This window comes from Dipodomys spectabilis, unplaced genomic scaffold (genome assembly GCF_019054845.1).
Source record: "Dipodomys spectabilis isolate Male_0828 unplaced genomic scaffold, ASM1905484v1 ptg000009l, whole genome shotgun sequence".
Classification (NCBI taxonomy): Eukaryota; Metazoa; Chordata; class Mammalia; order Rodentia; family Heteromyidae; genus Dipodomys; species Dipodomys spectabilis.
In genome coordinates, this window is record NW_024870686.1 from 12,351,165 (window position 1) to 12,372,383 (window position 21,219).

At 35.5% G+C, this 21,219-nt stretch overlaps 1 protein-coding gene across 1 annotated transcript in view; it reads left to right on the forward strand.

Annotated features, from left to right (window-relative positions):
- The window catches only part of Vps37a (VPS37A subunit of ESCRT-I), a 28,712-nt gene extending 8,549 nt beyond the window's left edge, over positions 1–20,163 (forward strand). The window contains exons 2-12 of the mRNA XM_042702099.1: positions 3,885–3,959; positions 5,295–5,409; positions 5,915–6,015; positions 8,752–8,977; positions 11,156–11,226; positions 13,338–13,465; positions 13,548–13,606; positions 13,685–13,753; positions 15,501–15,644; positions 16,671–16,751; positions 19,336–20,163. Coding sequence (XP_042558033.1) covers positions 3,885–3,959; positions 5,295–5,409; positions 5,915–6,015; positions 8,752–8,977; positions 11,156–11,226; positions 13,338–13,465; positions 13,548–13,606; positions 13,685–13,753; positions 15,501–15,644; positions 16,671–16,751 — 1,069 coding nt within the window. The 3' untranslated portion in view covers positions 19,336–20,163. The remainder of the gene's footprint in view (positions 1–3,884; positions 3,960–5,294; positions 5,410–5,914; positions 6,016–8,751; positions 8,978–11,155; positions 11,227–13,337; positions 13,466–13,547; positions 13,607–13,684; positions 13,754–15,500; positions 15,645–16,670; positions 16,752–19,335) is intronic.
- The last annotated feature ends 1,056 nt before the right edge of the window (positions 20,164–21,219 follow it).

The following is a 21,219-nucleotide window of genomic DNA, read 5'->3' on the forward strand; positions in this document are numbered from 1 at the left end:
TAAAGTAAATTTATTTATTTACTTATGTTTTGGTTGTGGGGCTTGAACTCTGGGCCTGAGCGCTGTCATTCAGCTCTTCAGCTCAAGGGGAGCACTCAACCACTTCAGCTACAGCGCCACTTCCAGTTTTCTAGTTTGTTTTGTTTTTTTAAAAAGAGTTGGTCCTCCACCCATGAGCCACACAGAATTTTACTGGCCTGTTTGAGATAAGAGTATCTTTGATTTGCCTGCCCGTGCTGGCTTCAAACTAGGATACTAAGATCTCAAGATTCTGGAGTAGCTGGGATTGCAGGCATGGACCACTCACAGTGTCTTGTAGTTTAGTTTAATTTGTCCCTGAAAAAAATCAGAGGCACTGAGTTAAAATTATCACCACAGGATAGATGAGGGGTTTCCTCAACTTCCCTGTTCCATGCAAAATCTCAGGTCCTTGAGATGGCGTTTATGGAGAAAAAAAAAAATCAGCAGGACAGCAGTGGTGCAAGCCAGTAATCTTAGCTACTCTGGAGGTTGAGATCTGAAGATAATGGTTCCAAGCCACCCCAGGTAGGGAAAGTCCCTGAGACTCTTGTCTCCAATTTACCACCAAAAAGCTGAAGTGGAGCAGTGGATCAAGTGGTAAGCACTAGCCTTGAGTACAGAAGCTCAGGGACAGCACCCAAGCTTTGATTTGAGGTTCCGAGACTGGGGGAGAAGGGGTTGGAGAAGGAGATGAAGGAGCAGTGGATCAAGTGGTAAGCGCTAGCCTTGAGTACAGAAGCTCAGGGACAGCACCCAGGCTTTGATTTGAGGTTCCGAGACTGGGGGAGAAGGGGGAGAGCACTGTGGGGAGAGAAAGGAGAAAAGGCGAGAGAGAAAATCACAGTGTGAAAAGTTTAGCAAGGACTTAGTAAAGGATTTAGTTAAAATTGGGAGAAATAGAAATATTTCCTGCTCCCCATGCAGGAAAAGGGAATTAAAAAGATTCAAAATGGTAGTTCTTATATGTGGATTAGACCTTGTTTATGGATGATTAAAATGGTGAGGCCCACCCAAAACATAACTTTCAGGCTTTCTTTTTGTATGTCCTGTCATTCTGTCTACCTATTTATATACATTTTTACCATTTTAAAGTATTACCATTAACATAAAGATATAGTTAATTTATCACACATAGCATGATTTTATTATGGCAAAATTTGGAAAAAATCAACACAGAGAACACATTAAATAATAGTATCATACTAAAATACTTTCAGTCATTGAAATGATCAATCCGAATATCAATATTTAAATTAAGAGTGATAAATTATTAAGGAATAGAGCCAATTATACGATTGTATTGTGTTACAAGCATGATGTGAATGTAGAAAAATAGAAAACTATAAAAGTGGTTGTTTTATGGACATGAAGTCTTTAAATATTTATATAATCTTTGCCCTTTTTTAGTAACTTAATTTAATTTTTGGATACTTAAGCATTAGCAAGGATTTCTTTTAGTTTTTGTGGTTTTTTTTTTTTTAATTGAATTTTATTGTGAAGGTGATGTACAGAGAGGTTACAGTTACATACGTAAGTTAATGAGTACTCTTTTCAAGCATTGTTACCCTTCCCTCATTTTTCTCCCACTTTCTGCCCCCTTTACCCCCTCCCAAGTTTTTGGGTTTTTTTGTTTTTTTTTTTGGGGTCCGGTCGTGGGGCCTGAACTCTGGGCCTGGGCACTGTCCCTCAGCTCTTTAGCTCAAGGCTAGCGCTTTACCGCTTGAGCCACAGCGCCACTTCGGGCTTTTTTTCTTTTTGCTTATGTGGTGCTGGGGAATCGAACCCAGGGCCTCAGGCATGCAAGGCAAGGGCTCTACCACTGAGCCACCTTCCCAGCCCCAACACACCACATTTTCTTGATCCATTCATCTACTGAGGGGCATCTGGGTTGGCTATATACAATGTTCATTGCAGCATTCTTTTCGTTTTAACTGTGTTAAAGTAGGGAGAAGTAGAAAGCTAAATCATTACCTGCTCCTCATAAAAGAAATGGGAGGTAAGTACTCAAAAGGACAATTCTTAAGTCCTCTAAGACTTAAATTCCAAATCCTTAGACAATGGCTTCAGGTGGTTGAGGTTTGCCCAGAATCCAGGCATCTTAAGGACTTCCTTCTGCCAAATATTCCTTTCACTCTTTTTCTATCTACCCATTGAATATGCTTTTAAATAAGAGTCACATTTGTAATGAATATTTAGAAAGTGATTCTTGTTTTAATTAAGTTCAAGGGGGGGGGGTGATGGGAAGGTGGCTCAGTGGTAGAGTGCTTGTCTTTGCATACATGAGGCACCACATAAGCAGAAAGTTAGAAGTGGTGCCATGGCTCAAGTGGTAGAGCACTAGCCTTGAACAGAAGAGCTGAGGGATAGTGCCCAGGCCCAGAATTCAGGTCCCATGACTGACAAAAAAAGTTAAAGCAAATTCCTGCCTGCCAATTTGCCTAACACCACTAGTAAAAATGTATTACTAGGGTGCTGTTTTACTGGTTTTGAAATTTGCTAATGGAATTCACTTTTCACTAAATGTCACCTTTTGTTATCTTCAATATCTCCATTATAAAGAAAATGTGTAAAAATTGTAATAAGTGTTTAAAACATAATAGCAGGAAAATGAACTGGATATAGATAGTTCTTAATTGAAATTTTTAAATAAAAAGTTATTTTGATCAAATCTATTCTGATAGTTTTTATGAAAATTCTTTTAAAAGTCCAAACAGCGTTTGAAAAACTGATGAGTTTAAATGTCAATACCACAAATCTAGACAGGGCCCATGTTCTAAAAAAATTTTTTTTAATAGTTAAGCTATTGAGTGATACTTGCCTGGTACTATGCCTTAACAGTTTTAGGTAGACGTTTTTAACAACCCTCTATCCCATCTGAGAGAGAAGGCTTAGATTTAATAATTCGTTCATAATTCCACAGCAAGTAACTGGTAGATGCAGAATTCAAACCCAGATACCTGACTTGAAAGGTTTAAGAGGCTTTTTACTCTGCTGCCAGTAACAAAAACCCCTCAAATGGTCTCTTAATCAAGATAAAAACTTGTTTGGGTTTCACATGAAGGAAATTACCATTCTGGCTATTTCGTCAAGCACTCAAGTGACTTTCATCCTGCTTAGCCTACTTAGTGCATGTCATATCCCCATGGTCACCCATAGTCCAGAATGGCTTTTAGAACTCCAGCCATCAGGTCTAAGCAGGAAGCCAAAAGAAGGCAAAGAAGGCAAAATGAGCTCAGACCAGTTTTCTGTTCTGTAAAGTACTTCTCTGCAAATCCACCCACAAACTTCCCTATAAACTTTATTGGCTATTAAGACTTCAGTCTTTTGAAAGAAGTAGTTACAAAAAAAAAAAAAGACTAGAACCAGAATAAAATCAGGTTTCTCTTAGGAAGAAGGGGGAATACTTGATTTTTGAATGTAGTCAGCAGCTTCTATCATAGGACTGTTAAGACTTAGATAGTAGCTGTCTCTGTAACTGGATAGTAGCAGAGTATCATGGACACAGATGCCTTGTTGACAGATATTAATAAGAGAACTAACAATTCCTCTACTGATAATAAATTAGATAAACAGATATAATCTGGTACTAATTTAAGTTTTTCTTGCCTGTTTTCCTTACCATCTTAGCCTTACCCCATGGATATTTCAAAGTATTATTGTCTGCTGATTTGATAATTCTGTCATGATTTTTCTCTGGATGCAAGTTATGGGGTCTATGCAGATTCTGTACAAAAATTTAGAAGTAGTTATAGTCTAAACATTTACTTAACATTAATTTTTTTAAATTGAAGGAAAAAACATTAATTTTTAATAGTGGTGGTTTCATCCTTTTTGGTAATTTTTTTCTACATTTTCTTGTACAGTATAGCTGAAATACAGAAAGATGTGGAATACAGATTGCCCTTCACTGTAAACAACTTGACAATTAACATTAATATGTGAGTAGAATTGTATCTTATTTTTTGTCTTAAAGATTCGAGATGTTTTGCATTCTGTCTTACTTAATGTTAGATGTAAACAGCTTAACATTTATTTTGAGTAACTATAATTTACAAATTAGTTTAATTTAGTGAAAATGAAAAACTTAACATCACTGAAGTTGGCTCAGTAGTAGAGTGCTTGCCTTACATGTATGAGGCCCTGGGTTCGATTCCTCAGCACCACATAAGCAGAAAAAGCCAGAAGTGGCACTGTGGCTCAAGTGGTAGGGTATTAGTCTTGAGCTGAAGAGCTGAGAGGCAGCGTCCAGGCCCAGAGTTCAGCCCCCATGACCGACCAAAAAATTAATTAATTAATTAATTGCCTTATTCTTCTTTTATAACCTCATTGTCTAGCATAGTGCCTGACCATAGGAGTCCTTATTAAATACTAGTTTCACGAATGAATTTAAGCACAAAGCAATGTTATAAGCTTTATGAAGCTCCATTAGCAGACCTGTAAATGAGAATAAATTACAGAAAATGTTTAGGATACAAACCCAAAGTGGCTAGCTCAGAGGCCAAACTAGTTTGAAAATCTTTAGCTGTGTCACTGAACTATTTTCATTTCTCCCTTAATGCCCTGAAAGAGCTAAGTGGAAGACCCAGTTTTCTTCTTCATAGTGATGGCAACAGTAGTTTTCTGAGCCAGCAGAGGAGCAGGGAGATATTCTGAGTTCTGCAGGATTGGAAACAAGAGTTGATGTCCTATTTTTTAAGATTATATGTCAAGGTTCTAAAAGAGTTCAAGAATTTACTATTTGGAGTCAGAACCAAGTCATAATGATTACTACAATATTTCAATCCTATTTTCTTCCATTTTGAAGTAGAATATATATTAAAATCATCCTTGCCAGCTTTGCAAAAATAATTTCCTAATTTCTTATTGTAAAATTTGTAAGGAAACTATTGGGACATAACCTATAATACAATAAAATCATCAAACTGGATTTGTATGATTCACTTGATAGAAACATGATCTAAATTTTAGCTTAGAGTTTGTTCAGCTTGGCAAATTGAATATAAAAGCATGTAGTTGACGTAGTACATAGACGATTCTATAATTTACAGAATCTGTATTCCACATAAATTACACTATGTTGAATTGCTGTATAATCTCATTGCTAACATGAAATCTTTTGTATATTTTCAGGCAGTTTAACCATTGCAGATCAGTATTACTAAAGAATCCATATGAAGTGTGAAAATTTGTTTACTTTTAGCTAGCTTTGTTTTAGATTGTGTCTGTATAACATAACAAACTGGTTTTATTTTATATCTGTGTATCTTTGCCAGACTACTTCCTCCACAGTTTCCTCAGGAAAAACCAGTGATCAGTGTTTATCCACCAATCCGACATCATTTAATGGATAAACAAGGGATATATGTTACTTCTCCATTAGTAAGCAATGTATGTATGACTTATTTCAGAGTAATATGACAAATCTATTCTTTACTAAATACTTTTATGTTTTTAAATTCTTTCAGAATCAATAACTATCCAGAATATTTTTTATTGTTTTTAGTAGCTAAGACTATTATTACTTAAGACTAAATTGAAGTCCTTGGATATGTTATAGCTGATTAATGTAAAGGACTGTACATTAATATACTCTCTGTATTTGCCTTTAAACCTTCTTGTTACTATAAACAGTAAAGTGTTTTATCTCCATTATTGATTGAATGGACATTTCACTGATTTGCTAATTATCAAATACCTATAGTATTGATTCTATAAGCAAATGATGTATGTTGTGGATTGCTGTTACCTTGAGTTGACACAATACTATTTGCTTTTCTGTTTATTCTTGACCTGCAACAGTGGGTTAAGAATGAGAATGACATTATTCCAATGAGACTTTTATAATCACTTTTTGAAAGTGATTTTAATCATTATGTATTACTGTTACTTTCAGTTTACAATGCACTCAGATCTTGGAAAAATTATCCAGAGTCTGTTGGATGAGTTTTGGAAGAATCCTCCTGTTTTAGCTCCCGCTTCAACAGCATTTCCATAGTAAGTTTTTTTTTCATAGTATCTTAATAACTAACAACATGTGCATGTGTTTTCATTTATCAAGTAAGTCAATATACTTAGAATTAATGTTCAAAGAAAATCCAATTTCCACATTCTCACCTCCTCAGAAATATATCCACATTTTCAGGAGCAATAATGTTTTCCAACTTCAGCTATTTCTAATAATTACTTTCATCTTTCTAAATGATATATACATGGTACTATCTCTTGAGTCTTTCATATAGATATTATCTACTGACCTCATACTAGATCTGGTTTTAACTTTCTTGTATAAAACTTCTTCTTCGTCCTCTTTGTCCTCTAGTGTAATTATCTTGATTTTTGCCATAAGTCTATGATTAAAGTTATTATTTCAATATAATTTTATTGTTATTAAGGTTTTGTACAGAGGGGTTACCATTTCACAATTCAGGTGATTGGACAATGTTACCCCTTTCTTCCATTGTATAGTTAGTGTTATCATTATTGCACTCTCTAATTGTTATCTGTCACGGAGCAAAGACTTAACATTTTTACTTTTTGATTTCAAATGTTCCATTGCCATTATTTTCTTAGCTGTTTTTAATTTTCCATATCTTCCTAAACTTTAAGAACTTAAACTTCCACAAAAATAAAAATATTTCATCACCCATTTTGTTTTTAACATTACCAGTCAGGTAATCACTGGGTTTGATCATTCTTTGTTGTGTTTTTTGGTTTTTGTTGTTGTTGTTGTTGTTGGTTTTGCCTCTTGCAGACAGTGCTTTACTTTTGGTTCTCTATTCTGAGCATCTAGAGTCCTCCTCTTGTTGTTTTCTTTACATTTTCCTTTACTTTCTTATCTCTATTTCAAGTTTATCTCTACAACTATCTCCTAGTTTCTTGGCTTACTGTTTTTGGTAGTTTTCTGAGTAAAAGTAATTTCTAACTATTTAGGATGCATAACTTATTACCATTGAACTTCTAGTTAAAATAATGATAACATTTTTCTGAGTCTGTAATTGGACTAGGGACCAATTTTTATTTTACTTTTTTTTTAATTAGTTGGTATGGCTTGAAGAAGTCTAGGGATTCAATCTAAAAGTCTCTCTGCCCCATATTTTTTCCTTTGCAACTTCATTTTTCTCCCCCAAGTTGTTTAGAGATGTATATGTATTTGTTGAGGTATTTTATGTATGTGTAAGGAGTATTTGTAGTATTTTATTCTTCTTAACACACAGGCAGTAACATACTGTTCCATTGCTTTGTTATCACTAAGTAGTGTGGTTTGGAGCATTTCTATGTTAGTAGATATAATACCTCTTTTTTTTGTCGGTCATGGGGCTTGAACTCTGGGCTTTGGCGCTATCTCTCAGCTCTTCAGCTCTACTGCTTGAGCCACAGTGCCACTTCTGGTTTTAGTGGTTTATTGGAGATACAAGTCTCACGGACTTTCCTTCCCCGCCTGGCTTTGAACTGTGATCCTCAGATCTCAGTCTCCTGAGTAGCTAAGATTACAGGTGTGAGCCACCAGCACCCGGCTAATTCCTCATTATTTTTTATGGCCACAAAAGTTTTCATTTTATAGGAATACTATAATGTATTAGCAAGATTTCCTTCTGACAGTTACATTTGTTTATTCTGATATTTCTTATATGTCTCACCTCTCTTCAGAGCTCCCTGTACTATATTAAATTTTAAAATGTTTAACTTTAAAATTTTTAAATTTAAAAAATGCTAACATTGACTGCACATGTGTTATATTGACAAATACTGCAAAATTTCACTCCATAACAGTTGTACTAGTCTCTACTCCTATGCAATCCTTTCCAGTAGAGGATTGTGTTGAAAAGGGATCTTTTCCCATTGATAGGCAAAAAGTGATTAATATACTTTTAGTGTGTTTATCAAATAGTGAAATTGGACATCTTTTACTTTTTTTTGTTGTTGGTCATGGGGCCTGAACTCTGGGGCTAGGCGTTGTTCCTCAGCTCTTCAGCTCAAGGCTAGCACTCTACCACTTAAGCCACAGAGCCACTTCTGGCTTTTTCTTCTTATGTGGTGCTGAGGAATCAAACCCAGGGCCTCATGCATATAAGGCAAGCACTCTACCACTGAGCCACCTTCCTAGGCCTCTTTTACTATTCTTAAAAGATGTTTTTATTCTGTAACATCTATCTATGTATTCTTCTATTTCTACTTTGCTATTGCATTGTTAGCCCACCATCAGTTTATAGGAAATCTTCATAGACTAGAGAAATTAGTTAGGTGCTGATGGCTCATACCTATAATCCTAGCTACTCAGGAGGCTGAGATCTAGAGGATCTAGTTTGAGGCCTGCTCAGGCAGAAAAGTTTAATTTTCCTTTAAAGCATTCTAGAAAATTGTCATTCAGTTAGATTTTGTCAAACACAATCAAAGTTACTACTTATCAGCATCCATCTGCATATGTTTTCTGGATTACATGTTTTTCATTCTATGAAGAAACTAAAACTGAATACAGGAACTCAGAAACTCAGCTTACTTGCTTGCTCTGACCTTTTGAATTGTATGCTTCTTAGCAAATTTTTCCTTTCTCATAGAAATTATAGTTCTCTTTCTAGGAGTTTATATCTTATCCATTTACATAACATTTTGTCATATAATTATGATAGGTATCACCTGCAAAACTAGATTTTTATTGAAGAAATTTTTAAAGAAAAATTCATGTTTTTTCCCCTGACATCTGAGTTAATGTTTCTTTTCTTTTCTCTTTAGCTTGTATAGTAACCCAGGTGGGCTGCCTCCTTATGCTTCTCAGGGTTTTCCGTTTCTTCCTGCATATCCTCCTCAAGAAGCTAACAGGAACATCACTTCTTTGTCTGTTGCTGACACTGTTTCTTCTTCAACAACAAGTTATACAACAGCCAAGCCTGCTGCTCCTACATTTGCTGTCCTTTCAAGTCTGCCATTGCCTGTTCCCACAATGGAAACTTCAACACCGGTTGGTATCCTTGTGATCTGCTTAATATGTATTTAATCAGCATACATTAATGATAAAGTCAGCTACTAACTAGGCAAAAAAAAATTTAAAAATTGTTATATTTTTTAACTCAGGTAAACATTTGAAGACATAACCGTGAAATAATCAAATAATTAGAAATGATGGACTTGTAAAATAGATGATACAGAGTTATGGTGGAGGCATATGTGGGAATGGTGGAATGGCCGTGGCTCTCAGGGACCAAGGTAGAACTAGTACCAACTGTTTTTTAACCATTTTATCTCTAGCGTCTTCAACCATGTTTCATGCATATAACAAATGCTTAATAACAATGAGGTAGATAAGTAAATGATTGAATTCATGCTTGAGGGATTTGATGGTTGTAAATTTGCCAGGATAACAGAAGGAAGTATAAGACATTGTGTGAGGGGCTGTAACATTGACAAAAGCATTGTGGATGTGCCAGATAGCATTTTGTGGACCACCTATGTCAGGCCTTTCTGTCAGATAGGCTGTCAGGTAGGCTGTCAGGCTGTAGCAGAGCCGCAAGAAATAATCATATAGGAGGCAAAGTGTAGATTGAAGAATGTTTTCTGTAGTATTCCAAGGGCTTCAAACATCCTATTTGTTTAAAAATTGTATGTTCTAAAGAAAGTAGTTGAAGAAAGGCAAGAGGGTGACCTGATGGGTTTGCTTTTCAAGGTATTACACAGAAGAGAATGGTGAGTCTGTGCATAAAATACAAAGGGATTCTATAACCTTCAGTTTTTACTTAATGACTATCACTTGTAGTAATGTTAATATTCTATTGTAAAATGTTATTATCCAGTACTACCAATTTCAGAGTTTGTAATCATTTAAGAATATATAACCAAATGGACTTTGTTTTTCCAAAATTGATTTTTTTTTTTTTTTGTCTGTTGTGGGGCTTGAACTCTGGACCTGGGCGCTGTCACTCAGCTCTTCATCTCAAGGCTAGCGCTCTACCACTTGAGCTACAGCATCAGAGTTTCACAGACTTTCCTGCCCGGGCTGGCTTTGAACCGTGAACCTCAGATCTCAGCCTCCTGAGTAGGATTATAGGTGTGAGCCACTAGCATCTGGCTCAAAACATTTTATCAGGGCTGGGAAGGTAGCTCAGTGGTAGAGCGCTTGCCTTGCATTCATGAGGCCCTGGGTTCAATTCCTCAGCACCACATAAGCAAAAAGAAAAAAGCTGGAAGTGGCGCTATGGCTCAAGTGGTAGAGCGCTAGCCTTGAGCTGAAGAGCTGAGGGACAGCGCCCAGACCCAGAGTTCAGGCCTCACGACCAGACCCCCCAAAAAACCAAACATTTTGTCATTCTATTAATAGGTTAGTATATAAATAAACTACAATTAGTATTAACAAAATTTTAAGAAAAATTTTCAAAGTCTTCAAAACAATTGCATATGTATCTGCCCTAGTGCCTCATCTGTCTATCTTAGATGTATAACTGTTCACACTGCCGAGTTTATGAAGTTTTTCTATATTTAGTATATTTCCTTAGAGAAAAATATATTCTGTAGCAGTGGAATCTACAGTCACAAGTATACTGAAGAGATTTATTTTACAGCCACATACTTGCTTATGAAGGAGAGCTATCATGGGATCTTTTGAAGCCCTCAAAACAAACCCAAGTTATATGCAAAAGTTATGCTGAAAAAAAAATAGGTTGAAAGAAGGGGTGGGGGGTAAAGTGAAGTGCAAGGATGAAGATATCTTAGTAAAAATAATTATGGGCCATGCATGGTGGTTCAGATGTGTAATCCCTTTGCTACATGGGAGATGGAGATTGTGGGGTCATGGTTTGAAACCAGCTCAGGCATAAAAACCTTGTGAGACTCCATGAAACTGATGGCTGGGCACAGTGGTGTATACCTATCATCCTGAGCTATGTAAAAGTACAAAGGATGGGCACCATGTCCTGTGTTTGTTATCCTAGGGACAGAGAGGAGCCTAAATAGGAGGTTTGCAGCCCAGACCAGCCTGGATATAAAGCGAGATTCTATCGTAAAAATAACTGATGTAAAGAAAGGGCTGGCAGAGTGGCCCAAGTAGTAAGAGTGACTGCTGATGAACAAGCATGAAAATTACTTTTATAAGTAAATAGGAACAGTAAGATGGCTGAAATTTAATACCCTTTAAAATCTTCTTCAGATAAGCCAAAACGGTTTTGGGTACAAGATGCCAGATGTCCCTGATGCGTTTCCAGAACTCTCAGAATTAAGGTAAAAACAAATGGGGAGAGTACAATTTGGATCATTGTGTATTTTAAACTATAAAGTAGATGCTCATTTTATAGCTATGTTAAATAAAAAGATTTTTTAAAATCTTCACTATTCCTGTATTGTGCTTGTCTGTGAGAACATTTTATAAAGTAGTTTTAGACTTATAGAATGTATTCATTGAGTAGCCCATTTCTAGGCATTTTTCTAGATACTAAGAATGACATAATTGTTTTTTAAAAAATGGCAAGATGCAGAAGCTCTGATGAGTGAGAAAGTGGCTTCTCTGTCATTTCTGAAAAAGTAAATGCTGGGCCTCCTTGTGAGCATGTCTTTTCCCAGACTTAGGGCCATCAGTTTCTCTGACGGGCTCATGTTCTTTTTAAAAATAATACGATTATTGCAGAGATATTTTTGTGTGTGTGTATGTGCCTGCAGTGGGGCTTGAACTCTGCCTGAGCACTGCTCCTTTTTGCTCAACGATGGTGCTTTACTACTTGAACCACAGCAGCTCCATTTCTAGCTTTCTGGTGGTTAATTGGAAGTCATAGACCCTTAGACTCTCCTGCTATGGGCTGGCTTTGACCTTTGATCCTTAGATCTCAGCCTCCTAAGCAGCTAGGATTATAGGCATGAGCCACCAGGGCCTAGCAATTATTACTAAGACTCCTGTGTATAGATTAAGCTTTTGTTTTCATCTCCTGTTTCTGTTTTCAATAGTTCTGTCCTGAAGAAACATTGTTGCTAACCAAATACTGTTTCTCTTCAAGTAATACTTAACTGGATGATTATATCGCTTAGAAAAAAATACTTATTTCCATAGGAATTCATTTATTTTAGTCTAATTTTTCCCCTTAAAAAAATTAAATATGTTTTCATATGACTTCAGGGCCAAAACTAAAAAGACCAGAAAGATTCAGCTAACAACCATATCCCCTCCACCCAGTTCCCTTCCCCACAAGCACTCATTTTGGTTTTGTCTTTAACCATCCATTATTTTTGTTCATCCTTTATGAACATGTGTATACATACAGATACATTTGTAACTACGTCTCTTACTTTGACAGCTAAAGAATCACAGCATTGTCTGCTGCTCATGCACCTTAGTCCTTGTCAAATTTGATACACTATAGTAGCAGAGACTGCTTACCCTGTAGTGTCTAGGAAGATATTATTAGTCCTATTTTCGCCAATATATCCTTGAAGTTAGCCAATTACAAGGTCTGAAGCTAACTCAGTAGACCAGCCTCCCATGAACGTTCTTTACAAGCCAAAATACCACAGTAACTATCCTCTCTTCTATCTCCCTTACCCTTCCAAGTACACATATGACAAGGGAGGGGTCTTCTAATGTTAACCTGTCAGTGGATTTTTAATGTTTTAAATTTACCATAGTACTAATATGTTCTGCTTTGTATCTTAAATAAATAGCTTAAATCTTATAAGTTAGTTCCTATCAGGGAAACCAAAGAAAGCAGTTCCACAGAATTAAGAACAAGGAAAAATATCTAACGATATCACTGCTTTATTATTTTTAAGGAGTCTCAGTTGAATAAGGGAGAATCCTAGTTTCATACTTTTGCTATATGGTTTTTTGTTCATTTTTATTGTTAATTTCATGTCTGTGTAATTATGAACATTACCTACAGTTGTATCTTCAAAGAAAAAGATCTATGAGAAAGTCTATTGAGTCAGAATTCATTTTTTCAAGCTCACTTGAGAATATTAACCATCTACTTTATAATTTTTTTGCGGGGGGGGGGCTGGGTCCAGTCGTGGGGCCTGAACTCTGGGCCTGGGCGCTGTCCCTCAGCTCTTCAGCTCAAGGCTAGCGCTCTACCACTTGAGCCACAGCGCCACTTCCGGCTTTTTTTTTGCTTATGTGGTGCTGAGGAATCAAACCCAGGGCCTCAGGCATGCAAGGCAAGCGCTCTACCACTGAGCCACCTTCCCAGCCTCTACTTTTAATATGGTTGATGTTTTATTGCTCTTAACATTCTTATGTGTACATGTAGAAGTTACTTAGAATCCTGTCAACCAAATGAAATTTTAAATTATGAATATAGAGAAAAAGATGACTAATTAACAACCTGTGTTTTTCTTTTATGTTCTAGTGTGTCACAACTGACAGATATGAATGAACAAGAAGAAGTATTACTAGAACAGTTTCTCAGTTTACCTCAACTAAAACAAATTATTAATGACAAGGATGACTTAGTAAAAAGTATTGAGGAATTAGCAAGTATGTCTTCCTTACTTCAGCTCACATTTCATGAGAGAAATTTGATCTTTACCTGGAAATAAACCAGATATTTGTCTCACAGGAAAAAATCTCCTCTTGGAGCCCAGTTTGGAAGCCAAAAGGCAAACTGTTTTAGATAAGGTAAGTTAATGGTCATTTTCAAGAACTATCTACAGTTTTAAAGTGGACTTAAACACCATTCTTGTTTTTCTCTCTCAGTATGAGTTACTTACACAAATGAAATCTACATTTGAAAAGAAGATGCAGAGACAACATGAACTGAGTGAGGTAAGGTTATCTACTGCTTTTCCTTCCCTGCACAAACTTTTCATCCTACTGTGCACGGGCTATGGTTCTTTTCATTTGTATCAGAAGAAGTTTGCTAGTTGCCTTACTTTATAAGGCCTGATACCATTACATGTAGGTTAGTGGCTCTCAGTTATACAATACTATACATTCTTTGTGTTTATGCAAGAATGTATCTGCTCCAAAATATGAAAAGCCTCCATGAGACAAATTTGTAAGCTTAGGTGTACACACAACTTAAGATAGCAAATTAAGAAGTCAATATATAAAAAGTATCATAAAATTCAGCCCATAATTCTGAAGAAGTAATTTATAAAAGAATAAAAGATTAAAGTTGCAACTCAATGGTAGAGCACTTGGCTAGCATGCTGGTTAATTTTCAGCAACATCAAGTTAAATTAAATTTTTAAAAATGTTCATAGCACAAGTTAACAAGGCCACCACCCCATAAAGTAAAATCAAAGTAATAAAATAACAATAAAATAAACAGTAGAGATCTTAGATAATACATAAATCCATAATGAATTTCAGGTACAATGATCATCTTTTAGAACAAAAGATGTAATAGTTAATATTAATGGTTAATGTGTATCTTGTGTGTGTGTGTGTATATATATATATATTTATATATCTTACACATACTGACCTTTTTGTTAAGCCAGACGCTAGGTGTGAGATAGAGATAGTGCTACTTTTTTCTCTATTTTCCATTTTACAGATGAGGAAACTCACACAGGAAGGTTAACAAACTTCTTTGACTCCTGAGTCAAACTTTAGCAGTCCTCTCTCAAAAGATGTGGGAATAACTGACCCACACTAGAGCTTAGTAGATGTTTAAGAAGCTTTTCACAATAGTATTATTTCTTTTGATTCTAGTTTTTTATTTGAATATTAGAAACCAACAATGTACATCACATTGACTAACCATTTCCAGGATCTCCATAATGCTAGGGATTAGAGAATAATGTCCCATTATCTCTGTTATATATAATGTTGATTATTATTACAAGCCAAGAAGAAAAAAAAGAAAACTACAAAGGAACAGAAGCAGTGGTTCACTAATTTACCAAAAAATAATTTAAAAATCCTAGAGAAATGAGAAAATTTTTCCCATAGTCAAGCAATTACTACTGCAAAAGTAAGTAGGGAAAAACCTTCACAATAGCAGTAAAATTATAAAATACTGAAAAGTGAACCATATGACATGAATTAAGAAACTTTACTGTATGATCGATTTTTAGACAGATAACCAGTTTTAATGAAGTTGAAAGTGGTACATTACTATGCATTCCTGTGGGTGTAATATCTCAGTGACTTACCATCCCACATGCTATAGGACAGATATTTAAAAATTGGTTTAGTTCTTACATTCATTTTTATATGAAGTAAGGTAAGGGTCCAGTTTTACTTCTTTGCATGTGGATATCCAGTCCTTCTAGCATCATTCTTTCCCTGTTCAACACGTTTGCCCGAGGTGCTTATTTCTTCCAGAATCTGTCAGAGAATAATTGTATAGCTTTTCATTTTATTGTATACAAACAGTGAATTGGTTTCTCTTGTGTTTGTTGTCTGACCCTTTAGGAGATTTTCTCAGAGTCTATATAAGGCATACAGTGAATTGCCCTCTCAATAATTTGAACCCATTTCCCCACCCCCTTGGAGTAGTTTTTCTGAGTATTATAATCTAACATCATGCCTGGTTATTGGGTTGTTGATTTTTTTTTTTCAGAGTTGTAGTGCAAGTGCCCTACAGGCAAGATTGAAAGTCGCTGCACATGAAGCTGAGGAAGAATCTGATAACATTGCTGAAGATTTCTTGGAGGGAAAAACTGAAATAGATGATTTTCTCAGTAGCTTCATGGAAAAAAGAACAGTATGTAATATTCAGTTGAGGATGAGTGACAGCATAATGTCAAATTACATATATTTATGAGTAAAAAGCTTTAGCATATTACTGAACTTGAATTTTGAGTGCTGTAAGAGGAATCTGAAGAGCTTCTATTGGGAAGGATAGCAACCTAACATCCTCTCACTTTAAACCTGCTTGTTATGAGTACACAAGCAAGTAAATCAAGTAAGAGTTCTGTTTCAGAAATAATAGAATATGTTTCATTCTGTATAGTTAAGCTGTAGTCTTCATAGTTGTAATATTCCTGAATAGCAACCTGTTTTATTAATTATGGAGATTTGAAAAATATTATTGAGGGCTAGGGATTTGGCTTAAGTGGTAGGGGACTTATCTAGCAAGTGTGAATCCCTGAGTTCAAACCCCAGTACCATCTAACATATTATTAAGAACATTCTGCACAAATTCTGCTGTTTCTATTGCACTAAATTGAAAAACAAAAAGTCTAACATCTGTACTAGAGCCATGAATACCATAATTGCTCTGTAACATCACATTTTAAAAATAATCTGTAGTTAGTAATCTTTATAAAAACCAAAGTGATACACACATGCATAAATACACATATGGGACAGATTTTATTATCTCTTTTTCATGAGAAAATTGAAGTTCACAGATGTTCATGATTTGTGTCTTGTTATACTAGTAGTATGGCTTCGGTTTCTGGTCCGTTATTCTATTCTACATTGCTATGTAACTAACTATACCTTGATTGAAGGTATTACTCTTCCATGGTTAAAGGAGTAGAATTTATTTTCATATTTTTAAAATACAGCTATTTGAGATTGAATAGTTAGAGAATAAAGGATCAGAATTTTGTATTTTGGAAGTTTGCAAACAAAATTTAATGTTTTTCTGGATTATTAAATTCAAAACTTGAAGCCTTTGTCAGTAGGTTAAATAAAAGATTCTTGCTTAAAATTCTATAATAATGTAGAAGTACTAGACATATTTTTAGAGAAATGACTGATAATTTAAATAATTTATTTCTAGATTTGCCACTGTAGAAGAGCCAAGGAAGAGAAACTTCAACAAGTGATAGCAATGCACAGCCAATTTCATGCTCCATTATAGGTAAATTGTTTGAGTCACAAGAGTGTTATATAAGTATTCTTTGCCAGAATTGGTGTTGTTTTTTGTTTTTTGTTTTTATTTTTGGTCAGTCTTGAGGCTTGAACTCTGGTCCTGAGTGCTATCCCTCAGCTCTTCAGCTCAGGGTGAGCACTCTACTACTTGAGCCACAGCATCACTTCCACTTTTTCTGGTGGTTAATTGGAGATAAGAGCCTTACAGATTTTCCTGTCCAGGCTGGCTTTGAACCATGATCCTCAGATCTCAGTCTCCTGAGTAGCTAAGATGACAGGCCACTGGCACCCGGCTCCAGAATTGTTCTTTTTTTTGGGGGGGGGGGGGGGTCCGGTTGTGGGGCCTGAACTCTGGGCCTGGGTGCTGTCCCTTAGCTCTTCAGGTCAAGGCTAGTGCTCTACCACTTGAGCCATAGCGCCACTTCCGGCTTTTTTCTTTTTGCTTGTGTGGTGCTGAGGAATGGAACCCAGGGCCTCATGCATGCAAGGCAAGCGCTCTACCAATGAGCCACCTTCCCAGCCCCTCCAGAACTGTTCTTAACAGTATCTATTCAAACTATTTTAAGCATAACTACATTATATAATTATATATTATATAATTATACATATATTATATAATTACATAACTGTTATGTAATATGTTACATATTATATAATCATATAATTAACTATTATATTATTATAGCAGTTGTGCTATATAGAATGCAATGTTTTGTATTATATGTTAAATATACAATTAAGCATAGAACCACTAGGAATCTTTATTTTTTTTGTCAGTCGTGGAGCTTGAACTCTGGGCATTGGCGCTGTCCTTGCAGCTCATTGCAAACACTCTACTACTTGAGCCATGATGCCACTTGTAGTTTTCTGGTGGTTTATTGGAGATGATAGTCTCAAGGACTTTCCTGCCTGGCTGGCTTCGAACCGCGCTCCTCAGAATCCAGCCTACTGAGTAGGATTACAGGCGTGAGCTACTGGCACCTGACTCGAAATCTTTTTGTATATTTTCTCTAGATGCAATGTTTCTTTAACAAGTGATAGATCCTTAGGTTTCTGTCTCTCAGCTGGTATGCACAGTATGCCACATTTGGTTGACAGAATACTCAATCATCTTGTCTTTTTTTCCCTGTAAAATGACCCTTCAGTCCATCTCATTTTCCCTCCACACCAGTCCTACCCTGAAAATTTTCTGGCTGCTCTCTCTGATGATAGGATTTTCCTTTCTACGAGGTACTGCCAGAATGATCTTCATAAAGTACTACTTGTGTTATAAAATTCTTGGCTTCAGAAACCAAGAATCTTCAGTAATGATGGCAGTGATGTCTCGTTAACATTTTTATAATCTGAGGCATATTTCTAATCACCTATTTTATTCATTTTATTTTTTCATTGTGATGATGGAGATCAACAGATTATCTATTTTAATTTTCCACTTTAGTGTTCTGTTGTTTCTTTTTTGGGGGGATGGGGGGGAGGGGTCCGGTCGTGGGGCCTGAACTCTAGGCCTGGGCACTGTCCCTCAGCTCTTCAGCTCAAGGCTAGCGCTCTACCACTTGAGCCATAGTGCCACTTTCGGCTTTTTTCCTTTTGCTTATATGGTGCTGAGGAATCGAACCCAGGGCCCTCATGTATGCAAGGCAAGCGCTCTACCACTGAGCCACCTTCCCAGCCCTTCTGTTGTTTCTTCTACCACCATATCTATTATGCTTTTTACCTACTCAGACCCTATTTTTCCTCTTCCTTTCCTTTAGTAATGGTTTTGGTTACAAGAACAAACCTTACCCAACATGTAAAAAACTCTTTGAGTGAATAATGCAGGATATATCACTGTGTCAAAATAAAAGAAGTACAGCTCAGTTGCCCAAAAGTGGAACACGAGAAACCAATGCATAGCTAAAACATCTCTCACTTTGAGACTGGTGCTTTTTTATTCTGAATTGGCTATTCTTTTTTTTTTTTTTTTCTTTTTCAGGCTGTGCTCAATTCTAAGGCCTTCTACATAGTATGCATGCACTGTATCATTGAGCTATATCCCCAGTTGTTTTTTTTTTTTCTATGTGAATCACGTTGCAACTATTTCTGCTCAGAGTCCAATAACAATCAGACAGTTCAAGCACAGAGTTAAGATTGACCAGCTATCCTGGTGTTCTAATAAAAATTATTGGGAAAGAGGTGGATGAGATTCCATCTTTGCTGAATCACCTTGGCCTGGAGATAGGTGTCGCTTGATCCTCTGCCCAGTCAACTGGACTGAAAAAGAGGGAGTGAGCTTGAAGAAGGAACATGGGAAATTCCCTGAAGAGGGTATCGGACTCCAGGAAAGGAAGTGATAGGCATGTCTTACTGAAACTTGAGCCCATATTAGCATTACTTGAACTGTAAACTGTTTTATATATTATTTTCCAAACTTAAGCCTATAGTCTCCATAACTGAAAAGTAGAAACAAGTAATTGTTTATTCATAGGAATACTATCCATTCCTTAATATCTATGGACCCTCATGTTATAGTAAGTTTTAACTGGAAGATAATGGAAAGAAATGAAAATATATTGTCTGAATTTTTTTCTTTCCAGATTTTCCTGAAAACATGGACTGCCAAGAGAGAAATGGGACATAAAACTAAGTACATTATTTTAGATTTAAGATTTGTAAGTTGGCATTTCATTGCAATGGCTGAATTCAGATGTACTCTACATTGTTTAAAGAACTGAGATTGATTTTATATAGATTAGAATGATTATGATCTTTGCTTTGAAAATTTTTCTGCAGTATTTGCACTAAAAATGCCTATTTATCATTGATAAATCCTGTCCTATTTAAATTTCACTGCTATTCTTATAATTAAATACCTTATGCATGTAATTTTAGTTTTAATATTTTATAAAAACTACTTAAACTTGTAGTTTTAATTTGAAACTGCCTCATTTCTTTATCAAGAATGATATCTTATTTAGATTTTTTTCCTCTCAGTAGTTTTTTTTTTTTTAAGTACTTTGAGCTACAGAAAGACACCCACATCCTCCCTTTTTCCTTCTTTTTGGATAAAACTTTCAAAGGCAATTTGTTTTTAAATATTCATAATATCAGAAAATATCAAACGTGCCAATGTGCCATCTCAAAGTACCTTTTAATATACCTATAATAAATAAAAAAAAAAATAAACCAGCTTCTCTTTATGTTTTATATTGTTTTTAAAACTAGAGATGCATTTAAGAAGCAATACAAGTAAATATTTTACTTAGTTAAAAAACCTGTCTTTGACTTATACCAGTCTAACACCAACTGTTGATGCTATTTTAAGGAGTATGTATCTGATGGGTTATGGTTAGATAAGGATATGCTTTCTAAATTCCTATGTCAAAAACAATTTTTTTGTTAATAAACACTAACTCTAGACAAAATATGTCCATGACTTCTTCTAATGTCTGTTACCTATGTAGTAATGTTACATAGCATATAGCAACAAGTAAATATATATGTTAGCTATATAGCTATTAGTAAGTATTTGTTAGACAATACTTATTTCTAAATGAATTTAATTTTCAGTTCGTGGTCAGCATTTGTTTTTATGCCATGTCAGAATAAATACATGTATGGTGGGTATGTCTAACCTAAAAGTTCATAAAGGAGAAGTCTTGAACAAGTCTATATGTAAATCTCATCCCATTTTGATTGTCCTTCCAGTCCTAGCATACAGTGGCAGACCTCCTCATCTTCATGCTTCTGTTCTGTTTGTGTTATGGCAATCATTTTGAAAAAAATCAAAATTACTTTCTTAGGATTGAAAAAGACTTACTAGTAGTTGTTTGTGGGAAGCAAGTATTCACATGGACTAAAAAAATACAGTATTGGATATAGAAAATAACTTTAAAAAATGTTTGTGCTGATACTGGGGTTTGAATTTGGCCTGTGTACTCCCTAAGCTTTTTCACTCAAGCCTGGCACTCTACCACTTGAGCCACACTTGCACTTCTGGACTTTTTGCTGGTTAACTGGAGGAGTCTGGTCACAATTACCTGCATGTAACAAATTAAAAATTAGTTCAGATATAGATTACTTATGTCATTTACGATTTCATTTCAGTTATTGGAGCTCCAGTAGAAATTAAGTGGTGGCTATTGTAATTCATAGGTATACTTTGTAACAATTATCTATAGACATGCATTCCAAAATAAACACTCTGATTTTACTTAATATATAATAGAAGATTGGATGGAAATTGGAAGCACAGAGGAAAGCTTAGGTTATTAAGATATCCAGGGTAGAAATTTGCCATGGAAAAAGATTTAAAATAGAAGAAAGTTCCAAATCAAGCCATTTCTAGGAATAAACATCAAAAAATTAATATTGGAATACAGGTTGATTGAAAAGTAGGTTTGATCGCAATTTGTACTAAAAAGTTAGCTTGATATATAGAAATTAATCATATACTCTGAAAGAATAAATTTATTTCAGGG